Source organism: Lepidochelys kempii, chromosome 25, assembly GCF_965140265.1.
Source record: "Lepidochelys kempii isolate rLepKem1 chromosome 25, rLepKem1.hap2, whole genome shotgun sequence".
Classification (NCBI taxonomy): domain Eukaryota; kingdom Metazoa; phylum Chordata; order Testudines; family Cheloniidae; genus Lepidochelys; species Lepidochelys kempii.
Window position 1 is genome coordinate 4,077,457 of NC_133280.1, and position 26,987 is coordinate 4,104,443.

At 51.9% G+C, this 26,987-nt stretch overlaps 1 protein-coding gene across 3 annotated transcripts in view; it reads right to left on the minus strand.

Moving 5' to 3' along the window:
- Positions 1-26,987, minus strand: part of TJP3 (tight junction protein 3) — a 59,878-nt gene that overhangs the window by 19,094 nt on the left and 13,797 nt on the right. Inside the window, exons 1-6 of one of the 3 annotated variants that reach the window (XM_073324096.1) lie at positions 25,718-25,896; positions 20,901-20,957; positions 20,293-20,417; positions 19,458-19,560; positions 9,882-10,395; positions 9,239-9,342 (exon numbers count right to left, since the gene is read on the minus strand). In XM_073324096.1, the coding sequence (XP_073180197.1) occupies positions 9,239-9,342; positions 9,882-10,395; positions 19,458-19,560; positions 20,293-20,417; positions 20,901-20,957; positions 25,718-25,735 (921 nt within the window). In that variant the 5' untranslated portion in view covers positions 25,736-25,896. Of the gene's footprint in view, positions 1-9,238; positions 9,343-9,881; positions 10,396-19,457; positions 19,561-20,067; positions 20,239-20,292; positions 20,418-20,900; positions 20,958-25,717; positions 25,897-26,987 lie in introns of those variants that run through there. The other 2 variants (XM_073324097.1, XM_073324098.1) reach the window with 2 other exon arrangements.

A 26,987-nucleotide genomic window follows, 5' to 3' on the forward strand; every position in this document is an offset into this window, starting at 1 on the left:
CAGATCTCCTGGATAGGGACCTGAGCCAGAAAGGCTGACGAAGACGCCTGTGATCTGGTTGAATGGGCTGTAATTGCTGGGGCTGGGACCTTGGCCAACTTATAGCACGTGCAAATGCAGTCTGTGATCCAGGACGATATGCGTTGCGCAGAGACAGGAAGACCCTTCTGTCATGGAGTCCCTGGGCGATGCTCTGGAACTGCTCCCTACGAAGCCAGTCAGGACTCTGGGGAAGTCTCCTCTCTGTGAGCAGACTGTCTGCAGGACACACAGCTTCCACCTTCCTTGGTCTGACCTCAGAGCATTCAGCATCCTCTGCCCCTCCGTGTGCTTCCCACAGCGAGTCCACCCAGGCGGGGTCCTGGGGAAGCCAGAGGGTCCTGCACCCCAATTCTGCAGTCAGACATGACTCTCAGCCAGCCAGTAAAACAGAAGGTTTATCAGAGGACAGGAACACGGTCTAATACAGAGCTTGTAGGTACAGAGAACAGGACCCCTCAGCCGTGTCCATTCTGGGGGGCAGTGAGCCAGACAACCACGTCTTCACTTCGCTCCATGTCCCCAGCCAGCCCAAACTGACTCATCCTCCACCCCCTCCTCCTCTGGGCTTTGTCCCTTTCCTGGGCCAGGAGGTCACCTGATTCCTTTGTTCTCCAACCCTTTAGCTATCACCTTGCAGGGGGGAAGGGCCCAGGCCATCAGTTGCCAGGAGACAGAGTTTCGGCCATTTATGTACACTGGCCCTTTGCTCTCCAACAATTACACCCCCTTATCCCACCTCCCAGAGACTTAAGAAATGCATAGGGGAAACTGAGGCACCCACACAATATTCAGAGGAAACATTAAGAACAGTCCCATTTCGTCACACCTTCATTCTGTCAGCTATGGCGACGAACAATTGGGTCGACTTGTGGAAAGATTTTGTGTGCTCTATGTGGAACACCAGGGCTCTCCGAACATCCAGCGTGTGTAGGCTGCGGTGTCTTGGGCTCATGTGGGGTTCTGGAAAGAACACCAGTAAGCAAATGTCCTGACCCATGTGGAATTGGGAGACCACCTTGGGGAGAAATTTAGGGTGGGGTCTAAGCTGCACCTTGTCCTTATGAAGCACCGTGTAAGGCGGTTCAGAGGTGAGGGCTCTCAGCTCGGACACCCTCCTTGCCGATGTAATGGCCACCAGGAATGCCACCTTCCAAGAAAGGTAGAGGAGGAAACAAGTGGCCTGGGGCTCAAATGGTGGGCTCATGAGTTTGGAGAGGACCAGATTCAGGTTCCAGGTTGGGACAGGTGGGCGAGAATACGGGAACACCCTCTCCAGACCTTTGAGGAATCGCCCCACAATGGGATTAAAAAATACCGAGTGCCCAGACTCCCCTGGATGGAAAGCTGAAATGACCACCAGGTGTACTCTGATGGAAGAAAGGGATAGACCCTGATGTTTAATGTGTAGGAAGTATTCTAAAATAACTGGGATGGTAGCCTGGAGCGGTTGAAGGCGCTTGTGTTCACACCAACAGGAAAACCTTTTCCATTTCGCCAGGTAGGCAGCCTTAGTGGAAAGTTTCCTACTGCCGAGGAGAATTTGTCTGACCGACTGAGAGCACTGGCTCTCCATGGGGTTTAGCCATGGAGTTTCCACACCATGAGATGCAGAGATTGCAGGTTCAGGTGAAGGAGGCGCCCATGGTCCTGCGTGATTAGATCTGGGTGAAGGGGCAGAGCAATTGGGGCATCTATGGACAGCTCTAATAGGGTTGTATACCAATGCTGTCAGGGCCAAGATGGGGCGATCATGATTACCATCGCTCTGTCTCTGTGAATTTTGAGGAGGACCCAGTGGACAAGCGAGATAGGAGGAAAGGCATACTTCAGACCCTCGCCCCATGGTATTAAGAACACATCGGCAATCAAGCCTGGACTGTGGTTTTGGAATGAGCAGAACTGCGGGCACTGTCTGTTGCTCTTGGTGGCGAAAAGGTCTACTTGGGCATAACCCCACTTCTGGCAGACTGACTGTATGATGTCCAATCTGATTGACCACTCGTGCATGTGGTATGACCTGCTGAGGCGATTGGCAAGCTCATTCCGCACTCCTGGGAGGTAGGATCCTTCGAGAGGAATGGATTGGGCTATACAGAAGTCCCAGAGAAGAAGAGCCTCACAGCACAGAGGTGAGGAGCGGGTTCCGCCTGGTTTGTTTATATAGAACATGGCGGTGGTGTCGTCTGTCAGGACTGTCATGCTGTGACCTTGCAATGTGGTATGAAAGGTTTGGCAGGCCAGACGAACCGCCCTGAGCTCCTTCAGGTTGATATGGAGAAGTATCTTGTCCCTCGACCACATGCCTTGTGTCCTCAGGTCCCCAAAGTGTGCGCCCCAGCTCAGATCTGACGCATCTGTTACTAACGTCAGAGAAGGTTGGGGCTTGGCGAAGGGGACCCCTGCACAGACCACTGGTTGGTCCAGCCACCAGCGCAGGGATTCTAGAATCTGTGCCAGGATCATCACCACGAGGTCCAGGGGGGCTCTGTATGGATGGTAAGACAGTGCGAACCATGCTTGCAAGGGTCCGAGTCTCAGTCGGGCATGCTTGACCACGTACGTGCATGCTGCCATATGTCCTATTAGCTGTAGGCAATACCTGACTGTGGTAGTGGGATACCAAAGCATTGATTTTACAATCTACTCTATGGCTTAGAATCTGGACTCTGGAAGGTTCGCTTTCGCCTGTACCGAGTTCAGGACTGCCCCTATAAATTCTATCCTTTGAGTGGGTATGAGAGAAGATTTGGGTACACTGAGGAGGAGCCCCAGTCTGTGGAAATGTGTCCATGACCATCGTCATGTGGGACTGGACCTCGTCCTTGGAAAGACCTGTGAAAAGCCAGTTATCGAGGTATGGGTACACTCGAACCTGCCTTTTCTGCAGGAAGGCCGCCACCACCGACATACATTTCGTGAACACTCGGGGGGCTGTGGACAGGCCAAATGGGAGAACCATGAACTGGTAGTGATCTTGGTTTATGACAAACTGGAGGAAGTGTCGGTGCGCCGGATGAATAGCGATATGGAAGTATGTGTTTTTCATGTCGAGGTCAGCGTACCAATCCCCCGGATCCAAAGATGGAATAATAGTGCTTAGGGAGTATAACAATGTTGGTTCTGGCGGGACCCAACTGAGAGTGCCAATTCAGGACAAATTGCTTAAAGCAGGGCAGTTACAGACCAAGGCTGGGGTTTCTATGCACACCAAGGCAAACCAAACCAGCCAAACAGAGAAGACTTTGGTTTTACCCCACTGGCTCACCACAAGTCACACAAGCAATTCCCTTAGACACTCCAGTTTCCCAGTATCTCCACCAGTGCCCCTCGTTATGGGGACAAATGGTTATGAAAACCAATACCCCAGTAAAAGAAAAAAGGTTCTCTCGATCCCAAAGGACCACACCCAGGTCAATATACAAATCAGATCTTGCCCACAAAATCACACTGTTGCCAATCCTTTAGAATCTAAAGTCTAAAGGTTTATTCATAAAAGGAAAGAAATATAGATGAGAGCTAGAATTGGTTAAATGAAATCAATGACATACAGGAATGGCCAAGTTCTTGGTTCAGGCTTGCAGCAGTGATAGAATAAACGGCAGGTTCAAATCCAGTCTCTGGAGAACATCCCCAGCTGGGATGGGTCATTCAGTCCTTGGTTCAAAGCTTCAGTCTGTAGCAAAGTCCCTCCAGAGGTCAGAAGCAGGATTGAAGACAAGATGGAGGAGCTGCAGCAGCTTTGTATAGTCTCTTGCCATGTGGTCTCTTTCTTTCTTTGTCCCAAAGACAAGCTGTCCATCCCATGGCCTGGAAACACCTCAGAGTTCTGTCCCTAGGCAGGTCCCTGCACACCTTGCTGAGTCCCAAGGCATGTCTGCCTTCTCTCAGTGGGTCAGTTGTGCAGCTGATGGTCCTTAATGGGCCATCCAGCAGGCTAGGCAGAGCTGACATCAACTTGTCTGGGGTGTCACCCAGAAGCAGAGCATAAGTTTGAAATACAGACAGCATAGAGCCAGTATTCATAACTACAAAAATGCTACACACATAAAGACAGCATAATCATAACCAGCAAACCATAACCTTGTCTTAGATACCTCATTTGACCCCCTTTATATAAGATTTGGTGCCACTACAGGACCTTGGTTGCAATGATGATCTATACGGTCCCAGATTATGTCAATAACATCACAGGGAGACCATGCAGAACTGGAGCTTGACCATAAATTTGTTGAGTCTGCGAAGGTCTAAAATGGGTTGAAGACCTTGGGGATTAGAAAGAATGGGAGTAAAACCCCTTTCCCCTTAGCTCCTGTGGAACCTCCTCCACTGCACCTATCTCAAGGAGCGAACAAACCTCCTGCATAAGGAGTTGCTCGTGAGAGGGGTCCCTGAAGCGGGATGGGGAAGGTGGGTGGGAGGAAGGGGAGGAGGAGAACTGGGAAGAGTATCCCACCTGTACCATGCATAGGGCCCAACAGTCCGATGTTATATGGGACCACGCACGGTAGAAGTGGGATAGTCGGTTTAAAAACCATGGGGATGGATCCGGGAGCTGGGTTGGTACACTGTCCTCGGGCGCACCCTCAAAACCCTTGCTTGTTTCCAGGTTGGGATTTACTCTGGCCCTGGTTAGGCGCATTGTTCCGTCTGCGCCTGTTATTTCTGCCCCGCCTTCGATACGGCTCCTGCCTGGGCCTGGGTTGATACTGCCTCTGCTGTGGAGGCTGAGGCCTGAAGGGCTTTCACTGGTTGCCGACGTATGCAACCCTAGCGACTTCAGGGTGGCCCGAGAATCCTTAAGGCCATGCAGCCCGGAGTCTGTTTGCTCCGAGAAAAGGCCTGAACCCTCGAAAGGAAGGTCTTGGAGGGTATTCTGAACCTCTGGAGGGAGGCCTGATGCCTGGTGCCACGCTGAGAGTCACATGACTACCCCCAAGGCAATGGTTCTGGCCGCAGAGTCTGCTGAATCGAGGGAGGCTTGTAATGAAGTTTTAGCCACTGCCTTCCCTTCCTCGATTAAAGCTGCAAACTCAGAGTGTAAGTCCTGGGGCAGGCGATCCTTAAACTTGGACACGGCTGTCCAAGAGTTGAAATTATGTTTATTAAGGATCACCTGCTGGTTGGCTTTACGTAACTGGAGGCCTCCAGAGGAGTAGACCTTCCTAACGAAGAGGTCCAAATGTTTGTCTTCCTTGGCCTCTGGGGCCGAGGCTTGTTGGCCCTGTCTTTCCTTTTCATTGACTGCTGAAACGATAGGGAACAGGGAGTTGGACAGCAGAACAGGAACTCGTAGCCATTGGAGGAAGTGAAGTATTTCTTTTCTACGCCCCTGGCCATCGGTGTCTGCCATATTGTTTTGTAATTTGGTTGTATGGTCTTTATGAGAGGGAGTGCAACTCTGGAGGGACCCTCAAGCGTCAGGATATCCACCACTGGATCCTCCTGCTCAACCATTTCTTCCACCTGGAGGCCCATATTGAGGGCAATCCTACGGAGTAGCTCCTGGTGAGCCCTGTGGTCGATTGGTGGTGGTCCTGAGACTGATGTGCCCGCCACCGCCTTGTCTGGGGAAGAGGAGGAAGTGAGGTGCTGCAGGTTGCCCTGATCTAGACCCACCTGTGTGTCCTCATATGCCTGGGTCACTTCAAGCCCTGTGGGGCTGACACCTCTCGAGATGTCGCAGAGCTAGGCACCGCCTCTGGTATTGGGCTTGGGGGCACCAGTTGCTCTTGTGGGTCCGGGGGCAGCCTAGAGAGAGTGGCCTCCCTTGTCCTTGATGCGTGCCTGTGTGGTGACCTGGAATGGCGTCGCATAGATTGTCCGGACCTAGAGGCTCTGGAGGAGATGCCCTGTTGCTGGTGGTAGGCCCATGGAGTCCAGAAGGGCCACTGACCTGGAGGAGGCCATTGTGGTTGCCATGCTGGTTGGGATTCTCTGCTGGATATTGTTCAATGTCTCCTATTGCTAGAGCGACCGGAGTCGGCCTCGGAGCCGGAGGATGCCAACGGAGAGGACCAGGAGGGTGCTGAACGTTGAGCAGTTGCAGGGTGCTGGAGAGCCGAGGAGCGGTGCCTGCCTTACCGGGACCACGACTGGTACTGGGAGTCTTGGGACCGGGATCGGTGTCTCACACTCGGTGCCAGTGAGGTCATCGGGTCCATACTCCGGTGCCGGGTGACCAATGGTAAGTCGGGGACTGGCGTGCAGTCGCCGCAGGCTTGTTCGCCTCTGGTGCCGTAACCTCACGCTGGGTCGTGGGCGCAGGGGACTAGTTGGACGCCATGACGGTGACCTCGAGCAGCACACCATTGCCAGCTTCCCTCTGGATGGCACCCTTTTAGGTGGTGCTGGAGGCTTCTCCCTGCACGGCAGGGGGTTTGGCGCTGACAAGTCAGTGAGGTCTTTTGCTGCCTCAAAAGTGTCAGGTGTGGAGGGGTGTTCGAGGACCTTCTCCAAGCCTTCGTTGGCACTGAAACTGCTGGGTACCGGACTCAATGGGGCCTATGGGGCCGGAGTCGACGGTGCTGGTTCTTGGCTCGGGCCCGCATTGTGTCTTTGCATGCCAGGAGCGTCTTTGAGCGGCTTAGTAGCTCTTCAGGGAGAGTGCCCTCTTTCCCCTTGCTTGTGCCGCTTAGTCGGTGTCAGAGAGGTAGACCAGAGTTGAAGTTGGTCGTCCTGTCTCAGTGCCAGTGATTTACGGTGCCTGGGTGGTTCCGGGTAGTGCGGGGATGCCAGGGCACTTCGCAGCAAGGAAGCTGGGGCCCGGGCCGGTCAGTCAGAGGCCGGTGGTTGTAACACGACTTCATGAGCAACTGCTTAAGGGGAAAGTCTCTTTCTTTCTTGGTGAGCGGCTTAAAGGCCTTGCAGATTTTGCAGCGCTCGTGGGGGTCACTGTTAGGCATAGACTTGCAGCACGTGGCGCAAGCTTTGAAACCCTGTGCTTGCGGCTTGCCCCGCAGCCCAAGGCTGGTGCTGGAACTAGCTTCCATTGTTTCTGGAGTTCTAACAAACTGGCAACTATCTAAGAACTCTAACTAGAAGACTGAAAGGCTAAGGGATCACTCGCAAGAGAGAGAAAACATTCCAGCGCCACCACGGATGGTAAGAAGGAACTGAAGGGGGGGTCGGGCCAGCAGGGTAATATATCCCCTGCACCATTCTAGGGGGCTCCCCTGCTGACCTGACGGGAGCTGCTAAGGGGAAAAGTTTCCGACATCCATGCACGTGGCGTGTGCACAACTAATTGGAATGGACGTGAACAATCAAAGAAGAACAAGAAATTACTTAGAAACTTTCAGACCGAGAAGACACAGGGAGCAATCGCCGTAATTTAAACATTCAAATACAGAAACTCAAACATCAAAACACCCACTCACCATACCCCACTCTGTCCTGTGCAATTTGACCTGTTTCTCACACAAAACTGGGAAATTCAGTGTGAAACCGTTTATCAGCACCCGCTCACACACACAGTTACTCACAAAGACACACACTGTCCACTCCTCTGCAATTGAACCCTACCCAGCCAGCCTCCACGGTCACACCGAGGCAGCCTGAACTCTGCCCTCTGCAAAGTGCCAAGGGGTGGAGGCGGAATACACATATCTCCTGGCCAGGAAAGAGCCCAGATTAATCTACGTGCCAGAGGGCCAGATCCCCACACCACTGTGTCACATGATCTCAACCAGCTAAACCTATTCAGCAGCCAAAAGAAGTACGTAACTGTTGGAGCGGACAAGCAAACCATCGGTTACCTGTTAATATCTACCAATAAAGAGGCGCTGGACGGTGTGGAGTGTTTGCATGTAATAACTTACTGGAAGTGGAGACCTCCGTAATCAAAAGTCAGAATTTAAGTTCTCGTCCCATAATACGCTACAAAAATCAAACTAACAAGGATAGGTTCATATCTACAGCTCAATGCTTTCATGTAAGTGACATCACTCACTATACGTCAATTGCTTATCTTCAGCTCTCACAGAACACAAACTTCACAGTTCCAAAACTCAGCTCCATGCACCACATGCTGTCAGAAATAAATCCGAGTAACTTTACTCCGATTGTCAGTTCTTTGGGGCAGGATCTGTGTCTCTGTTCTGTGTTTTTTCAGCACCTAGCGCCCTGGGCTCCTGCGCCACGACTAGGCTCCTTGGTGCTATGGCAATACACCTAATCAGCGGGCTAGACTCCAAACTGAAAATGGTAGGCAATCGTGATTAATCCACGGGACAGTGGTGTCAAAGAGAGGGCAGTTTTCAGGCTGTCTGAGTGGAACTTTGGGGCCTGTGGTCATGTAGAATTGATTTGCTTGGGGAACAGAGTGTGTTTTTGCGCATTCTTGTTGATAGAACCAGGGAAATGTTGGGCTGGAAGGGCCCTGAGAGGCCACAAATCCAGCCCCCTGTGCTGAGGCAGGACTAAGTAAATCTAGGCCATCCCTAACAGGGGTTTGTCCAGCCTGGTCTTACAATCCTCCAGGGATGGGGATTCCAGAGGGCCCGCCCCGGGAACCCTGTTCCAGAGCTTCGCTACCCTGAGAGAGTTTTTCCTAATATCTAACCTAAATCTTCCTTGCTGCAGCTTAAGCCCATTACTTCTTGTCCTCCTTTCAGTGGACATGGAGAACAATTGATCACCTCCCTCTCTGTAACAGCCTTTAATGTATTTGGAGACTGTAATCAGGTCCCCGCTCCGTCTTCTGTTCTCAAGCTGTGGGGTTGCGGGTCCATGTTTCACACTGTATTTCCTAAGGCTGGGGGAGCATTATTAACTTTTACTGGTTTTCCCCCCCCCACCACTTTGTTTTTTAATATTGGTCCATTGAACCACATGACAGCAATGCCCAAGTCACGAGCAGATTGGAGAGGAGTTTCTGCTGTGCCTCCCATCAGCTCTAAGGTTGCATCTGCACTGGGGAAAGGAACCTTTTTTGATGGTGGGGGTCAAAACAGCCTCTTTCAAGTGATGCTGAAGCCAGTTACCCCATCTACACTGGCAGGGCGGACATTTCAAAGCCATTTTGGGGCCGGCAGAAATAGTTTAACATCTGTTATCAAAACAGCCTCATCTTCCTAGTGCAGAGAGTTCCCGAGAATCTCCAGACAGCCCGGCCCATAGACAGCGTCACACCCTACACTGAAACCCAGCATCAGGCACAAGCTGATGAGTGCACCAATCCTTCCAGGCCTCTGCATACCTTTAAAATGAGGTCCCCTTCGTGCAGCAAGCTGTCCTTGGCAGCCAAGCCGGTCTCCGTTATGTGTTTGATAAAGATCTGGCTTCCCAGCTTCAAGCCGTATTCTGCGCCCCAGGAGAGAGACAGACAAGTCAGGTTCAGGGAATGGAACGAGAGAAATACCAGATCTGGGATATCAGGGAGACAGGCCCTCGCTATGAGCCCACAGTACGCAGTGGGAACCCTTGCCCTCCCCTCACGGCTCTAGCTGTAGGGTGAGCCAGGCCATAAACTCCAGTCGCTAAGGCCTGGTGTGCGTACACAAATTGCACGCATTTAACTAGCTCGGTTTCTAAACTGATTTAGTTAACTCAGTGCAATGTGGCCCCAGACCCAGTGTGTGTAGAAGTGAAGATATTCCTTCCAATTCCACCTCCCAAGGCATCCCCTCTGGGGCAGAGCAGTGAAGACAACAGCCAGTAGGAACCATGCACCACTGCTCAGCCTCGCTGGTGTTAAAGGTCCTTAATTTCTGAGTCCTCAAAGTCATCCTGTTCTGTCCCTCCCGCACGCCAGGCAGCCTCCACCAGACTGCAACGAAGAAGGATGGTTCATTAACACGGGATGGGGTTGGTGGAGAGAGAATAGGGAAGCTGCCTCTTACCTTCGCCCTCTTTCTGCTTCACCAGAACAGAGCGGATGGGTTTCATTGGTACCTCCTGGCGCGGCAGCCTCTTGAACCCAGACACTAGCACAAGCCCATTGGTGTCCTCTTCGTGGCCATACCCATTGGTGGAGCGTTGTCTATGGTAACTCTGCCTTTCAGAGCCACTGTCTTGCCTCTGTCTCCTGTTGCTGCCATCCTGGCTCCGCCTTCTACTTCTGGACACCTGCCTTCGATTATCGCTGTTATCCCGATAGTGGCCGGAGCTCCTCTCACTGGAGGAGTCTCCGTCGTAGCCTCTACTGTAATCTGCGTCATCCTGGGGCCTGCTCCGGTTGTAACTGTCGTACCTGTATCCTTTCCCTGTGCTCCGCGGCGATGACTCGTCTCCCTGGTACCCGAATTCCTCATCCGAATCATATCGGACGGTGTTGGGAGAGTGCAAGGAGTCACTGGATAGTGGCTGGGTGGTTTTGGTTACAGGAAGCTGAATTTTCTTTGGTCTCTTCACTGTCTGCAGGTGGGAAGGAAGAAGAATTGGCTGGCAAATGACACGTACTCTGTTAGACACAAACAGCACTCCCAAAAGAGAACCACCCCTGATTTCAAAGCACTTCACTGAGGGAGAAGAGTGACATTATCTTCATTTACAGATGGGGAAAGCCACGGCACAGAGACATTACGTTATTTGCCCAAAGCCCCACAGAGAGTCAGTGACAGAGCTGGGACAGAGGAGCCCCCTGGTTTCTATACTAGAAAGTTGTCTCCCTTGAACTACACTGGCACAGACAAACCGGTTCAGCGCCCCCTCATGAGGACGCAGTTGTGCTGATAGAAAGGTGCTTTGTACCAGTACAGCAAAGGGAAATAACTATACCAGGACAAGGCGCCTTTATACTGATGTAACTGCAGCCACACTGGGGCTTAGCCTGGTGTAACTATTTCAGGAATCACACCTCGAGCCACAATAGTTACACTGGTAAGACTGAAGTGAAGACCAGCCCCACGAGTCCCTTCCTGTAACTCCTACATGTGCGTTGGAGGTGACGGACTCTGCCAACTAATGGGATCCAGACTGTTCCATGGTTCAACAGGCACAGATAAAAGGGAGATGAGCAAAGGAGGAGCCATGTTGTCTCAGATTAAACATGGAGGGGACAGGACATATCAGGAGCCACGTGGTCCCATCTGTTCTTTGAAGAGTAAGCAGCCAGACTGACAAGTGGCCAGTCCCATCAATGCAATGGCATATCGCGGACCTCCCAACATAGCTGATTGCCTGCCTACCTCCACCCTCCCCGCATCCCTTCCTTCCTCAGCTCATGCTCATGACCCAACCATGCCCTTTGTCTCCTTTGCCCCCTCCTGACATTGTGCCTTCCTCCCCGCTGGCTCATGCCTTTGGAACAGCCTCTCGAGTCAGGTGTGTCTAGAGTCATCCTTAAAATACAGCCAGAGCCCCTCGATGCATGAAACACTCTGCTCACAGTGAGTCCACACTGCACTGTTTGTTCTGTGCTGGGCTGCTGCAGAGTGAGAAGGGCCGTTAACGGGAGATTGCTCTGAGCCCTGGTCTACACTAGGACTTTAGGTCGAATTTAGCAGCATTAAAATCGATGTAAACCTGCACCCGTCCACACGATGAAGCCCTTTATTTCGACTTAAAGGGCTCTTAAAATCGATTTCCTTACTCCACCCCTCACAAGTGGATTAGCGCTTAAATCAGCCTTGCTGGCTCGAATTTGGGGTACTATGGACATAATTCGACGGTATTGGCCTCCGGGAGCTATCCCAGAGTGCTCCATTGTGACCGCTCTGGACAGCACTCTCAACTCAGATGCACTGGCCAGGTAGACAGGAAAAGAACCGCAAACTTTTGAATCTCATTTCCTGTTTGGCCAGCATGGCAAGCTGCAGGTGACCATGCAGAGCTCATCAGCAGAGGTGACCATGATGGAGTCCCAGAATCGCAAAAGAGCTCCAGCACGGACTGAACGGGAGGTATGGGATCTGATCGCTGTTTGGGGAGAGGAATCCGTGCTATCAGAACTCCGTTCCAGTTTTCGAAATGCCAAAACCATTGTCAAAATCTCCCAGGGCATGAAGGACAGAGGCCAAAACAGGGACCCGAAGCAGTGCCGCGTGAAACTGAAGGAGCTGAGGCAAGCCTACCAGAAAACTACAGAGGCGAATGGCCGCTCCGGGTCAGAGCCCCAAACATGCCGCTTCTATGATGAGCTGCATGCCATTTTAGGGGGTTCAGCCACCACTACCCCAGCCGTGTTGTTTGACTCCTTCAATGGAGATGGAGGCAACACGGAAGCAGGTTTTGGGGACGAAGAAGATGATGATGATGAGGTTGTAGATAGCTCACAGCAAGCAAGCGGAGAAACCATTTTTCCCCACAGCCAGGAACTATTTCTCACCCTGGACCTGGAGCCAGTACCCCCCGAACCCACCCAAGGCTGCCTCCTGGACCCAGCAGGCGGAGACGGGACCCCCGGTGAGTGTACCTTTTAAAATACTATACATGGTTTAAAAGCAAGCATGTGAAAGGATTACTTTGCCCTGGCATTCGCGGCTCTCCTGGATGTACTCCTAAAGCCTTTGCAAAAGGTTTCTGGGGAGGGCAGCCTTATTGCGTCCTCCATGGTAGGACACTTTACCACTCCAGGCCAGTAACACGTACTCAGGAATCATTGTAGAACAAAGCATTGCAGTGTATGTTTGCTGCCGTTCAAACAACATCCATTCTTTATCTCTCTGTGTTATCCTCAGGAGAGTGAGATATAATTCATGGTCACCTGGTTGAAATAGAGTGCTTTTCTTCAGGGGACACGCAGAGGAGCCCATTCCTGCTGGGCTGTTTGCCTGTGGCTGAACAGAAATGTTCCCCACTTTTAGCCAAGGGGAGGGGGGAGGGTTGAGGGGGTAGCCTCGCAGTGGGGGGAGGCAAAATGCGACCTTGTAACGAAAGCACATGTGCTATGTATGTAATGTTAACAGCAAGGTTTACCCTGAAAGAGTGTAGCCACTGTTTTATAAAATGTGTCTTTTTAAATACCGCTGTCCCTTTTTTTTTTCCTCCACCAGCTGCATGTGTTTCAATGATCACAGGATCTTCTCCTTCCCAGAGGCTAGTGAAGATTAGAAAGAAAAAAAAATGCACTCAAGATGAAATGTTCTCCGAGCTCATGCTGTCCTCCCACACTGACAAAGCACAGACGAATGCGTGGAGGCAGACAATGTCAGAGTGCAGGAAAGCACAAAATGACCGGGAGGAGAGGTGGCGGGCTGAAGAGAGTAAGTGGCGGGCTGAAGAGAGGACTGAAGCTCAAATGTGCCGGCAGCGTGATGAGAGGAGGCAGGATTCAATGCTGAGGCTGCTGGAGGACCAAACCAGTATGCTCCAGTGTATGGTTGAGCTGCAGCAAAGACAGCTGGAGCACAGACTGCCACTACAGCCCCTGTGTAACCAACCGCCCTCCTCCCCAAGTTCCATAGCCTCCACACCCAGACGCCCAAGAACGCGTGGGGGGGCCACCGGCCAACCAGCCACTCCGCCACAGAGGATTGCCCAAAAAAAAGAAGGCTGGCATTCAATAAATTTTAAAGTTGTAAACTTTTAAAGTGCTGTGTGGGATTTTCCTTCCCTCCTCCACCACCCCTCCTGGGCTACCTTGGTAGTCATCCCCCTATTTGTGTGATGAATGAATAAAGAATGCATGAATGTGAAGCAACAATGACTTTATTGCCTCTGCAAGCGGTGATTGAAGGGAGGAGGGGAAGGTGGTTAGCTTACAGGGAAGTAGAGTGAACCAAAGGGGGTGGAGGGGGGGTTTCATCAAGGAGAAACAAACAGAACTTTCACACCATAGCCTGGCCAGTCATGAAACTGGTTTTCAAAGCTTCTCTGATGCGTACCGCGCCCTCCTGTACTCTTCTAACCGCGATTTGCCTCAACCTCCCACCCCGCCATAAACGTCTCCCCCTTACTCTCACAGATATTGTGGAGCACACAGCAAGCAGTAATAACAGTGGGAATATTGGTTTCGCTGAGGTCTAAGCGAGTCAGTAAACTGCGCCAGCGCGCCTTTAAACGTCCAAATGCACATTCTACCACCATTCTGCACTTGCTCAGCCTGTAGTTGAACAGCTCCTGACTACTGTCCAGGCTGCCTGTGTATGGCTTCATGAGTCATGGCATTAAGGGGTAGGCTGGGTCCCCAAGGATACATATAGGCATTTCAACACCCCCAACAGTTATTTTCTGGTCTGGGATTAAAGTCCCTTCCTGCAGCTTTTGAAACAGACCAGAGTTCCTGAAGATGCGAGCATCATGCACCTTTCCCGGCCATCCCACGTTGATGTTGGTGAAACGTCCCTTGTGATCCACCAGAGCTTGCAGCACTATCGAAAAGTACCCCTTGTGGTTTATGTACTCGCCGGCTTGGTGCTCTGGTGCCAAGATAGGGATATGGGTTCCGTCTATAGCCCCACCACAGTTAGGGAATCCCATTGCAGCAAAGCCATCCACTATGACCTGCACATTTCCCAGGGTCACTACCCTTCATAGCAGATCTTTGATTGCGTTGGCTACTTGCATCACAGCAGCCCCAACAGTAGATTTGCCCACTCCAAATTGATTCCCAACTGACCGGTAGCTGTCTGGCGTTGCAAGCTTCCACAGGGCTATCGCCACTCTCTTCTCAACTGTGAGGGCTGCTCTCATCTTGGTATTCATGCACCTCAGGGCAGGGGAAAGCAAGTCACAAAGTTCCATGAAAGTGTCCTTACGCATGCGAAAGTTTCGCAGCCACTGGGAATCGTCCCAGACCTGCAACACTATGCAGTCCCACCAGTCTGTGCTTGTTTCCCAAGCCCAGAATCGGTGTTCCACAGCATGAACCTGCCCCATTAGCATCATGATTCCCACATTGCCAGGGCCCATGCTTTCAGAGAAATCTGTGTCCATGTCCTGATCACTCACATGACCGCACTGACGTTGCCTCCTCGCCTGGTATCGCTCTGCCAGGTTCTGGTGCTGCATATACTGCTGGATAATGCGTGTGGTGTTTAATGTGCTCCTAATTGCCAAAGTGAGCTGAGCGGCCTCCGTGCTTGCCTTGGTATGGCGTCTGCACAGAAAAAAGGCGCGGAACGATTGTCTGCCGTTGCTCTGACGGAGGGAGGGGCGACTGATGACATGGCTTACAGGGTTGGCTTCAGGGATCAACAAAGGGGGTGGCTTTACATCAAGGAGTATTTCAGGCAGGACTTCACGGAGGGTTCCAATAAGAAATGGTGCACCTAAGTTATTGTTCTTATTGGAACCAGGAGGTTAGTCTGGCCTCTGATTGATACATGGCTAGATTTACCTCGCTGCACCTTCTCTGTGAGTGACTGCAGTGTGACCTAGAGGAATGAGTCCCCTAGACGGGGGAGGGGGGGAGGCAAATGAGTACAAAACAAATCTGGTCTATTTCTTGTTTTGATCCACTCCATCTATCTTTTACATCTTTGGCTGGCAACAGATGGTGCAGAAGGACTGCATGCCATCCACATCTCATGGCTGCTCGGCAGAAAATGGTACAATAGGACTGCTAACCATCCTCATCTCTTGCCTGCCCGGCAGAAGATGATGCAATAGGACTGCTAGCAATCCGTATCGCCTGCCTGCTCACCATACGACGGTTCAATAGGACTGACTGCAGGACTAAAGAGAATGACCTGATCAAGTCACTCCAAATTTAGTCCCTGCGCCCATGTCTGCCCAGGCGCTCCCAGCCGACGTGGCCAGGAGCACCTCGGACATGACGATGACGGCTACCAGTCGTACTGTACCGTCTGCTGCCAGCAGGCAATGGGTTGCTGCTGCTGTGTAGCAATGCCGTACCGCGTCTGCCAGCACCCAGGAGACGTACGGTGACAGTGAGTTGAGCGGGCTCCATGCTTGCCGTGGTATGGCGTCTGCACAGGTAACTCAGGAAAAAAGGCGCGAAACGATTGTCTGCCCTTGCTTTCACGGAGGGAGGGAGGGAACGGGGGCCTGACGATATGTACCCAGAACCACCCGCGACAACGTTTTAGCTCCATCAGGCATTGGGATCTCAACCCAGAATTCCAATGGGCAGCGGAGACTGCGGGAACTGTGGGATAGCTACCCACAGTGCAACGCTCCGGAAGTCGACTCTAGCCTCGGTACTGTGGAAGTGCTCAGCCGAGTTAATGCACTTAGAGCATTTTCTGTGGGGGGGGACACACTCGAATATATAAAACCGATTTCTAAAAAACGACTTCTATAAATTCGACCTTATTCCGTAGTGTAGACATACCCTGAGGCAGTCTCAGGCATTCAGAGCAGCTCCACAAGAGCAGGAACAAAGGTCCCAGAGCCACTTTGCCGAGTAGGGCCCATTCAGAAGGGCATGATCTACGAGGGCTCTCCATCTGATTGAAGGCTCCCCCCACTCTGCCAACACTGGCCTGAGACAGAAGCGAGCACAGGACTTGGAGCCAGGAACTTCTGGTTAGAAGCTAAAATTTTAATAGGTCATTTTTGGGGGCAGCCTATATATGGGGTAATTTGGTTCCCAGTTTCCTACTACAAATTCTGGACCAGGCCCTGGACTGACGTGTGACGTACCTATTTTCAGATCTGTCTACGTACATGGATTTTTAGAGAGATTTGAAAATCTAGTTTTAAACAAAAGTGCGGATGCAGTTTTACTTCTGGTGCTGCTACTCACTACCCCAGCATGTTTGCAGTTGGCTTTGAGCTGCGATTGCCTACAGTTAATCCTAGAAAAAGAACAGGTGGACTTGTGGCACCTTAGAGACTAACAAATTTATTTGAGCATAAGCTTTCGTGAGCATCTGATGAAGTGAGCTGTAGCTCACGAAAGCTTATGCTCAAATAGATTTGTTAGTCTCTAAGGTGCCACAAGTACTCTTGTTCTTTTTGCGAATACAGACTAACACGGCTGCTACTCTGAAAGCTGTAATTATTTCTAGAGTTATCCTCTTTCATAATTTTAAAAGTTTGCAAGGAGTTAGTGCCCTGCAATATTTTAAGATGCTGTTGATTCCTGCGGGTAATTTGCCAGGTTAACAGGGACCAAGACATGCCAATCTAAACAAGCCATGGGGTGGAAGAACCAGGGCTGTAGCTAACCATGAAATGCTTGGTAGAAAGTGGACCCAAATTCAGCCCTGGTGTAAGTGGATGAGGCCTCACTTATTCAGGGTACATCTGCACTACAAAGTTAATTCGAGTTGCTGCTCTTGAGTGAGAGCGGCCACTCTCCAGCTGCGGTGTCCACACTAAGCAAAGGAGTACTTGTGGCTCCTTGGAGACTAACAAATGTATTTGAGCATAAGCTTTTGGGAGCTACAGCTCACTTCATTGGATGCATGCAGTGGAAAATACAGTGGGGACATTTTATATACACAGAGAACATGAAGCAATGGGTGTTACCATACAGACTGTAACAAGAGTGATCAGGAAAGGTGAGCTATTACCAGCAGGAGAGCTGGGGGGTGGAGGGGGCCAGAGGAAGCTTTTGTAGTGATAATCAAGGTGGGCCATTTCCAGCAGTTTACAAGGACAGTAGGAGGGGAAATAAACACCTACGCTCCACTGACTCCTGGGTGGAACTAAGACTTCTGGGAGCATGTCCCATAGTTCTTTGCACTTCAGTAACTGCTTCACTGGCCAGCTCTTTGAATTCACTCTCAGTTAATTATTGAAGAACTTGTTTGTTTCTCTGGGCCCATGGGGGGAATTGTGGGAAGGCACAGGAGGACCAGCGGCTCTCAAGTGGAGCAAGCCTGCATCCACACTGCAGAGCGGTGGTGTTAGCAGCTGACAAGTTGTATGAACTCGAGCATTAGTCTGCACTAGAATCATAGAATATCAGGGTTGGAAGGGACCTCAGGAGGTCATCTAGTCCAACCCCCTGCTCAAAGCAGGACCAATCCCCAATTAAATCATCCCAGCCAGGGCTTTGTCAAGCCTGACCTTAAAAACTTCTAAGGAAGGAGATTCTACCACCTCCCTAGGGAACGCATTCCAGTGTTTCACCACCCTCCTAGTGAAAAAGTTTTTCCTAATATCCAACCTAAACCTCCCCCACTGCAACTTGAGACCATTACTCCTTGTCCTGTCCTCTTCTACCACTGAGAATAGTCTAGAACCATCCTCTCTGGAACCACCTCTCAGGTAGTTGAAAGCAGCTATCAAATCCCTCCTCATTCTTCTCTTCTGCAGACTAAACAATCCCGGTTCCCTCAGCCTCTCCTCATTAGTCATGTGTTCCAGACTCCTAATCATTTTTGTTGCCCTTCGCTGGACTCTCTCCAATTTATCCACATCCTTCTTGTAGTGTGGGGCCCAAAACTGGACACAGTACTCCAGATGAGGCCTCACCAATGTCGAATAGATGGGGACGATCACGTCCCTCGATCTGCTCGCTATGCCCCTACTTCTACATCCCAAAATGCCATTGGCCTTCTTGGCAACAAGGGCACACTGCTGACTCATATCTAGCTTCTCGTCCACTGTCACCCCTAGGTCCTTTTCCGCAGAACTGCTGCCTAGCCATTCGGTCCCTAGTCTGTAGCTGTGCAGTGGGTTCTTCCGTCCTAAGTGCAGGACCCTGCACTTATCCTTATTGAACCTCATCAGATTTCTTTTGGCCCAATCCTCCAATTTGTCTAGGTCCCTCTGTATCCTATCCCTGCCCTCCAGCGTATCTACCACTCCTCCCAGTTTAGTATCATCCGCAAATTTGCTGAGAGTGCAATCCACACCATCCTCCAGATCATTTATGATGATATTGAACAAAACCAGCCCCAGGACCGACCCCGGGGCACTCCACTTGACCCGGCTGCCAACTAGACATGGAGCCATTGATCACTACCCGTTGAGCCCGACAATCTAGCCAACTTTCTACCCACCTTATAGTGCATTCATCCAGCCCGCACTTCTTTAACTTGCTGACAAGAATACTGTGGGAGACCGTGTCAAAAGCTTTGCTAAAGTCAAGAAACAATACATCCACTGCTTTCCCTTCATCCACAGAACCAGTAATCTCATCATAGAAGGCGATTAGATTAGTCAGGCATGACCTTCCCTTGGTGAATCCATGCTAACTGTTCCTGATCACTTTCCTCTCCTCTAAGTGCTTCAGGATTGATTCTTTGAGGACCTGCTCCATGATTTTTCCGGGGACTGAGGTGAGGCTGACTGGCCTGTAGTTCCCAGGATCCACTAACTAAGGCTTTAGCTTATACCCTCTGATGGGCCAGAAAACTGGAGTTAGTAGCATCATCACAGTCCAGTTAAGGACGGAGTGTGAGAATAGGACTCAAGCTAGGGACACAACACACATTCTCACTGGAATTAACTGCGCAAGGGAGTTGCAGCCAGTTCCATGAGGGCTGCGTTTAATCCAAGGACAGACAAGTGGAACATCCAGGTGGGAAAACTTGCCCCACATCAAGGCTTTACGCTGGACCCTTGTTACCTCTCCTCCCACCCAAGCCAAGTCAGCCCCTCCCAGGCAGGATGCTTACAATGTTAGCTAACTTGCCACAGGTTTTGAGCGTCTGGATGGCAAAGGAGGAGGACACGTTCTCCATGGAAAGGCCGTTCACCATCACAATGTGATCTCTCGTCCTGGAAAGGAAAGACTCAAGTCAGGCAGATCCCTTGCCAGGGCACAGGGGAGAGTGCGATAAGGCTCTCGAGTGGCTAGGAGCAGCCCCTCAGCCCAGGCAAATGCCTCTGCAGTGACAGTCTAACCCACTTTTCACCCCCGGACAGTCTGCTGATGGGGAGCATGTTCATTTGCAGTTCTGAAAAGGCAGGTCCCACCCCAGAAAGGGCAGGAGACCCTCCCAGGTCCAAAATCCCCATGTCCTCCAATCTGCACCCCCACTGGCCTCTTCTTTCCCCAACTCCACCCCCCAGTCTGCCTCCTGACACCAAGGCAGGAGCCAGCAGCTAGAAAGGCAGATCCCCTCAGGGAGCTAGCGTAGCAGGGACTTTCCCAGCAGCTGCTACTCTCCCCTTCCTCCCACACTAGTGACCCCAGCAGACCTGCCTCCCAACCCCCACGAGGCATGTTCTGAGCATATGACTGGAGCCAGGACCTCCCGGGTTCTAACTGACTCCCTTGCTGACCTTCAGCCAATCATGCCCCTCTCTGTGCCTCAGTTTCCCCATCTGCAAAACAGAGAAGACGATAGCAACTCCTAGCTGCAGATCAGCAAGTGTTTGAAGTGTTGCTTCCTCTCATGAGTAGAGAGGGACCCGAATCCAAGATACCCCAGAACCTGGGGAAGTTTGGATCCTCTTTGCTCACAACGCTTTCCTCAGTGAATCCTTCTGGCTCCAACAGCCACTCACTGGAGCCTGCCAGCTGCTGGTCCACCGGGTACCACATCTGAGACAACGATAGAGGGGTCCCCAGCCAAGCCGCTGGGACGGTCCCTGCCTCCTGAGATGGCGATGCCAAAGCCCCTTCGAGGGTCCTAGTGCGACAGATACATACAAGGTCAGGCTCTGCACAGAGGATGCCGGCTGCAGATGGAAGGGGGAGGGCACGGTGGGTGGGCAGGCATTTCTGAGTGGCTGCTAAGCCCTGCTGTAAGCCACTTCCTTGGCAGGCCAGTTGCATCGCTGCCATGAAGGGGCTCCTACGGCCAGATTCAGCTACTAGCTCAGTACCACAAGGAAGCTCACGCTGCTGGGGGGCTGCTTGGCACTGGCCAGGCACTTCTCGGGTCACCCCAGCTGGCTTGCGCTGCCAGGCTGGCGTCAGCAGGGCCCCATGGGGAAGCAGCTCACGCTGCTAGGAGCCCAGCTGCTAGGAGCCCAGTCACATCGGAAGGCAGAGGGCTCCAGTCAGGGGGCTTGGCTGATCCGCAGTGTCACCGCCCACGATGAAAGCCCCGACGCCCACCCTCCCGAGGGAGACAGCGCAGTGAACAAGCAAAGGGGTGGGGCCGGCTCACCTTGCTCAGCGACACAGTGTGCTGCTCCCAGATGACCATCTCCTCCATGGCTGTAACCTGGGAGCCCGGGGAAAACAGGACGGTCAATTAACAAAATCAGATTGTTGCCCCAGTCTCCAGAGACGGGGGAGGGGTGGCCAATTTGCTCCTGTCACTTCTCTAGACCCCCAGAGATCTGGGCCTACTAGAAATCACTTTTAGCTGCAAAGAAACAAGCTGCCTTTTTCCTAAGGAGGTAACTGGCCATGGCTAGGGCTCCCATGTCCCCCTCCCCCCTAAACCCAGCGTTTAAATAAAAGACTTGCCCCTTCAGCTGCAGAGAGAGCATCTCCTATTAAGGGTGTGTCCAGGCCAGTGAAGCTAAGTGTGCTACAAACAGACGGCAACTCTCAGCATACAGAGGTCAACAGCAGGCTCATCTGAACGCAATGAGATCAGATGAAGCCAGGGAGGCAGTGTTATAGCAAGGGACAGAAGCACTGTAAATCACTTAATTAACCCGTGCCTCAGTTTCCCCAAACTGAAACAGGGATTATACCAGTCTACATCAACAGGGGATTAGGGAGGTTTATTGATGTTTTTCGAGCATTTAGGGAGAAAGCTTCTTCATTAATTTCTGGAACCTGATACCCATAATGGTTCTGTTTAAAAGGGCCCAGTTTAGTCTGTGTTCTGGATTACACCTGCTGAGACAGTCCCAGATTTGCAGGGTCTAATCCTGAATTCTCCACCAGAAGGGAACAGTGGGAGCGGAGAAAGAAAGTTGGAGGAGGGAAGAGACCAGCAAATTCCACCAGGACTGCGTCTACTTATTGTGAAAATCAACATTGCCTTCCCAGAGCCAGTAACTGCACAAGAGACAGTCAAAAGAAAAGGAGGACTTGTGGCACCTTAGAGACGAACCCATTTATTTGAGCATGAGCTTTCGTGAGCTACAGCTCACTTCATCGGATGTGATAGTCAGTTACCTCACACATGGTCCCTGACTTGAACGAATCTATTCAAACTAGGAAGAAGGACCAAGTTTATCTACAAATCAGCCTCTGACAGTTCCTACTGGATGTTTGTCTATCAAAAGACAACAATAAGTGCAAATATCACTTTTTCCATTCACAGAGCTCAATCCTACGAATACTAATAGCACCATTCACAGCTGGGGAAGCTGAAATGCAAACAGAGACGTGACTAACCCCAGAGCACATGGAGTGACAGAGCCAGGCACAGAACTTAGCCCCAGACCCTTGCCCCATGCTCTGGCATGGAATTAAGCAGCGTGAGGAGGCCAGTGATCCAAGAACAGGTAAGAGCAGAAGCCTGCATGGTTACTTATTGCTAAACAATTCACATGGGCACTTGAGAATTAAGCTGTGCGACTAGCTAGCAGAGCACACAGCGGGTGCCCCCTCCTTGCTATCTCTGCTCACTCCTCCTCTTTGTGTTCCCACAGAGGGTCTTAAACACACCAACCCAGTAAGCGGAGTCCCTGGAGGAGGCAAGTGAGGCTGGCATGGTGCGGAGAGCAGGGCACACACTGACCACCTCCACGGCCTGCCCCGGGGAGCTGGAGAACTCAGGCCTTGGCCAGAACGCAGACAGGAGCTTGTTCCGAGTCAGTCGGCTGCCAGACGCTGGAGAAGCATCAGTAGCCCCGCAACGGCCCCAATTTGGAACCCAGCTCAAGTGGACACAGCAGCAGCAGAGCCCCAGATGGATCAGGCGGGCGGCATGTGAATCACCTCACCGGCCTTTCCTCTGGGGATTCAAGTGCAATTGTCTGCAGTCCACGTCCATGTGGGAAGCAGAGGGGCTTTTAGCCAAAATGAAACTCCTGCCTTCCAGGGAGAGAGTGATTAGGAGTCAAAGACCCACAAATGCTGCGCTTGCAGTTATTGTAACCCACAGAGTTTAGAAAAGCTGCATGTTAGAAGCCTCACCAATTGGGTTATCGCAGACCTCCTCCTTGGCCTGCCCAGGGGTCAGACTGCACCAGATACAGTCCACCAGGTTACACACGGGCCCGTGACTTTAAAGTATCTATTCAAACTAGGGAGGGGAATCGGGTTTATCTACAGGTCAGCCAATATGCAAGGACAGATGACAGTTCCTACTGCATGTCGGTCTATCAAAGGACAACATACAATGAGCACTGGTACAGCATTTAATAAACGGTAAATTATAGGTTAACAACATACAGTAAGTGCTTATACAGCAGTTTCCAATAATAGAGTTCAATAATAATATCACCCATTTACCGATGGGGAAACTGAGGTACAGAGCACAGACGTGACTAATCCCAGAGCACATGGAGTGACAAAGCCAGGAACAGAACTCCAGTCCCATACCCTAGCCCCTGCTCCCCAGCGCACTGATGCACAATTAAGCAGCGTGAGGTCTGTGGTCCAAGAAAGGTAAAAGCAGAAGCCTGCATGTTCTCAGCCTGGTTTCAAGTATGGAGCAGACGGTGCATTCTGAATGAGCAGGCCCATGCTGCAAGGTTGTTATTAGGCACCTGCAGTCTCAAAACTACGGTAACCAAACACCGAGCAGTTCAGATCTTGATGGACAGCCTGGTGTACGAGAGGTGGGAAAGGATCCGCGATTGATCAAGTAACCCAGACCATACCCCCGCCGAGGGTAGGACTGTCTGCAGGGAGGCTGGACCCCAGAAAATTGGCAGAGGTGCATGGAAAATGCTCTCCCATTGTGCCAGCTCCAGCCGCCACCCACCCCACGATTTTGAGCATTAACAGCCAGCCCCGGAAAAGGGTGAAGTCTCGAGATCTCCCAGTCTCTGCTCCTCCTCAGCAGCTGGTTTTGAACATCAGGCACCACCCTCCCAGCACCTTTGTCCCCTCAGTGAAAAAACCAACAGCCGGCATCCAGAGAATGAACCTCCAGCACCAGCCGCATCACCTAGGACTGGTCACTTTTCAGTGACCACCACGGCCCTGACTCTGCCCTACGCAAGGTTGCCAACCCTCCAGGACTGGCTGGGAGTCTCCAGGAATGAAAGAGTAATTTTTAATTAAAGAGATTGTCATGTGATGAAAGCTCCAGGAATACATCCAACCAAAATTGGCAACCCTAGCCCCAGGACTGCGTCAGTGGAATTACACCAACACCGAACCAGAGTAAGTGTGGAGGCTCAGGCCCAAAAGCTCTTATCAGTGTTGAGAAAACCGCTCACAAACAACCCCCCAACCCAAGCAGATCAGCCGGGCTGATCATTCCCTCAGCTGAAAGTGTATCTGTTAGCAGGACAAGAGGCATTCCACAACCCAAGAGGAGGAATCCCGAGCAGGAAAGACATCCAGATGCCTAAAGAAGGAAACAGCCAAAAGGTGGTGTAAGCAAAAAGGACAGGTGGACAAAAAGACTCCAGGAATTGGAGAGAGGGTTTGAAATCCACAAGCTGCAGAGACTGATCAAACCTGGATCATCTTGCTTCCTTCTGCAGAGCTGATACAGTCAATAGTGAACAGACCAGGCCCTGCAGTTGCTGCACTGCAGGATACAATTAGAGAAGGGAGCAAGCCGCAAACTTCAGATCCATATTTAAAATACCCCGAAAGTTTGAGGGAGCTCTGATTCAGGCCCCTTTCTAGCCAAACCTTCCGTCTGCAGGGGAAATTACGCATCAGGTGGAATCCCTAGGTTCAGCAGACAGAGCATCCCCCCAGCACAGGATTTCTCAGAACAGCTGGCGTAGCAAAGTAGTAAACACAACGTGACAAGAAAGCAAAATACACCACCACCCAAATCTGGATATGCCTGAAAAAATTAATGTTTGCAGGTTACTGGAGGGGAGGGAGAGCTCAGTGGTTTGAGCATTGGCCTGCTAAACCCAGGGTTGTGAGTTCAACCCTTGAGGGGGTCATTTAGGGATGTGGGGGAAAAATTGGGGATTGGTCCTGCTTTGAGCAGGGGGTTGGACTAGATACCTCCTGAGGTCCCTTCCAACCAATTCTATGATTCTACAGCATGAGAAGCGATAGGATGGTGCAACCACATGCAGAGCATGTCTGCACCGTGCACAGAGCCAGTCCAGGTCAAAGGGGGTTTTGCCATTGGCTTTAACGGGAGCAGGATGGGCTGTGAGCAGACTTTCCTCAGAATCATCCTGATGTTTGCATCTCCTTCCCTCTTGAACTAGGTTGCTGGTGCAGATCTCAGCCAGGCTGGGAGTGAGCAAAAGCTGCTGCCATTGGCTGTTGGAGGCCCTATGCGAAATGCGTTTGGCAGGTCTCAATCCATGCACAAAGCCAGTCCTCACGGAGGAGCAAGCCCATCACGGAAGCCATCACACCCGATGCCCGGCGGTCACGCTCGGCCCGGGCGCCCGGGGCAGAATGGGCCGCGAGGCTGGTCTCCCCACTGGAGGGGCCCCTCTAGGTCAGGGCTGGGGGCAGTGCGTAAGGGGACACTTTCACGATTGCTGCCTGCCTCGTACCTGTTCTCCACAGGAGCCAGGGTGGGTCCATCACCAGCACAACATTCTGCACACGGGCAGAGCGGCTGACAGCGCTCAGCGCTGTGCAGAGCCAAGAGTGGAGAACGGAACCCTGCGGCGCTGCCCTTTGGGGAGTTCCCGACCCGCTCCCCTCCCCACCCCCGCTTGGATAAGATTGTTTTCTTCGCCTGGAATTGCTGTCCTTTGAACAGGCTGCTGCGGAACTGGAGCAAGATAAACCCTGTTTCTCCCTTCAGATTGTTCCCCTGCCCCACGACGGCTGTCACCACACACAGCACTTGCAAAGCTACTGGCCCAGGAGCTGTTTCGCTGGACACGCACACACCTGCTGGAAAAAGAGACTTGCCTGAAATCTTACAGCCATATTCCACAAAGCCCCAGGCTGCTGGCTGCTCCCATGGGCAGGGCTGGCCCTGGGGACGAAAGGTTCCAGGAGCTCCAAGCAGCAAGGGAGACGATCTATGCGGAGCAGGTGTGCAGAGGCCGAGAGATTCTGTGGTCAGCTGCAAGGTTCGGGCACTTTACAATCAGTTCTTCCTTCTCCCAGGGAGATGGGGGCTTACACCTGCTGCTCCGGCTCCTCCCCTGTTCCACGGCCCGCCTCCTGCTGACACAGCCAGGTGCGGGACACACCTATTCCAAGAGACCAGGCTGACGTGCGCTCAGGTGACCAGCTGACCTGTGGTCCCAGCCAGTCTCCTGCCTGGACTTCGTTCTCATCTGGTACAAGGCTCCAGGCCAGGATTTCCCGGCAGCTGGGCCAGGGGAACAGAGCTGGCTTTGGCTAGAGAGCTGCAGGTTAGGTGCAGGCAGGAAACAGGGAATGCAGCATGCAGGTAAGGGCGCCGGACACAGATTCCAGCTGCCCCAGGCAGGGAGCCTCTCTGCGCTCTTGGGAGGAAGGAGAATGCCGAGCAAAGAGTGTTTTTGCCACCCCGCCATCCCACTAATGATGCATCCACAAGAGAATGGTTCCCAGTCACCATAAACGGATTTGCACTAGATGAGATTTAATGGCACCAGGACTCCTGGGTTCTGAGAGGTAATGGGAGCTCGTGGTAAAGCCAGAGGGTCCGTCTGCACAGCGAAAGCTGGCCTGGGCTCACCTACTGCAGCTGGCTTGGCCCCAGCTAACTCCAGGAGCAGTGAAGACAGCGCAGCCTGGGCACCAGAGCAGGCATTACAAGCCAGGCAGGGTGACCAGACCGGAAGCGTGAAAAATCGGGACTCGGGTTGGGGGTAATAGGCTTCTATATAAGAAAAATCCTCAAATATCGGGACTGTCCCTATAAAATCGGGACATCTGGTCACCCTAAGCCAGGCATGGGCTCTGGCTCTGTATTGAGCTCACTAGCCCGCTCTGAAGCCTTCCTACTTTGTTACTGGGGCTAGCTCGGTGGATGAGCCTGTGCCCAGCTTTCACTCCATAAGCAGACCCAGAGTCAGGACTCCAGGGTTGCTTCTCCAGCCACTGACTTCGCATTGCTTTGGGCAAGTCACCTCAGTTTCCCCATTTGTAAAATGGGACCCCTAATCCTTATGCTATACATAGTACTGCAGTATCCCCCAGAGGCATAGCTGGCATCAAATTAATGCTCATTAACATGGGTAAGCTA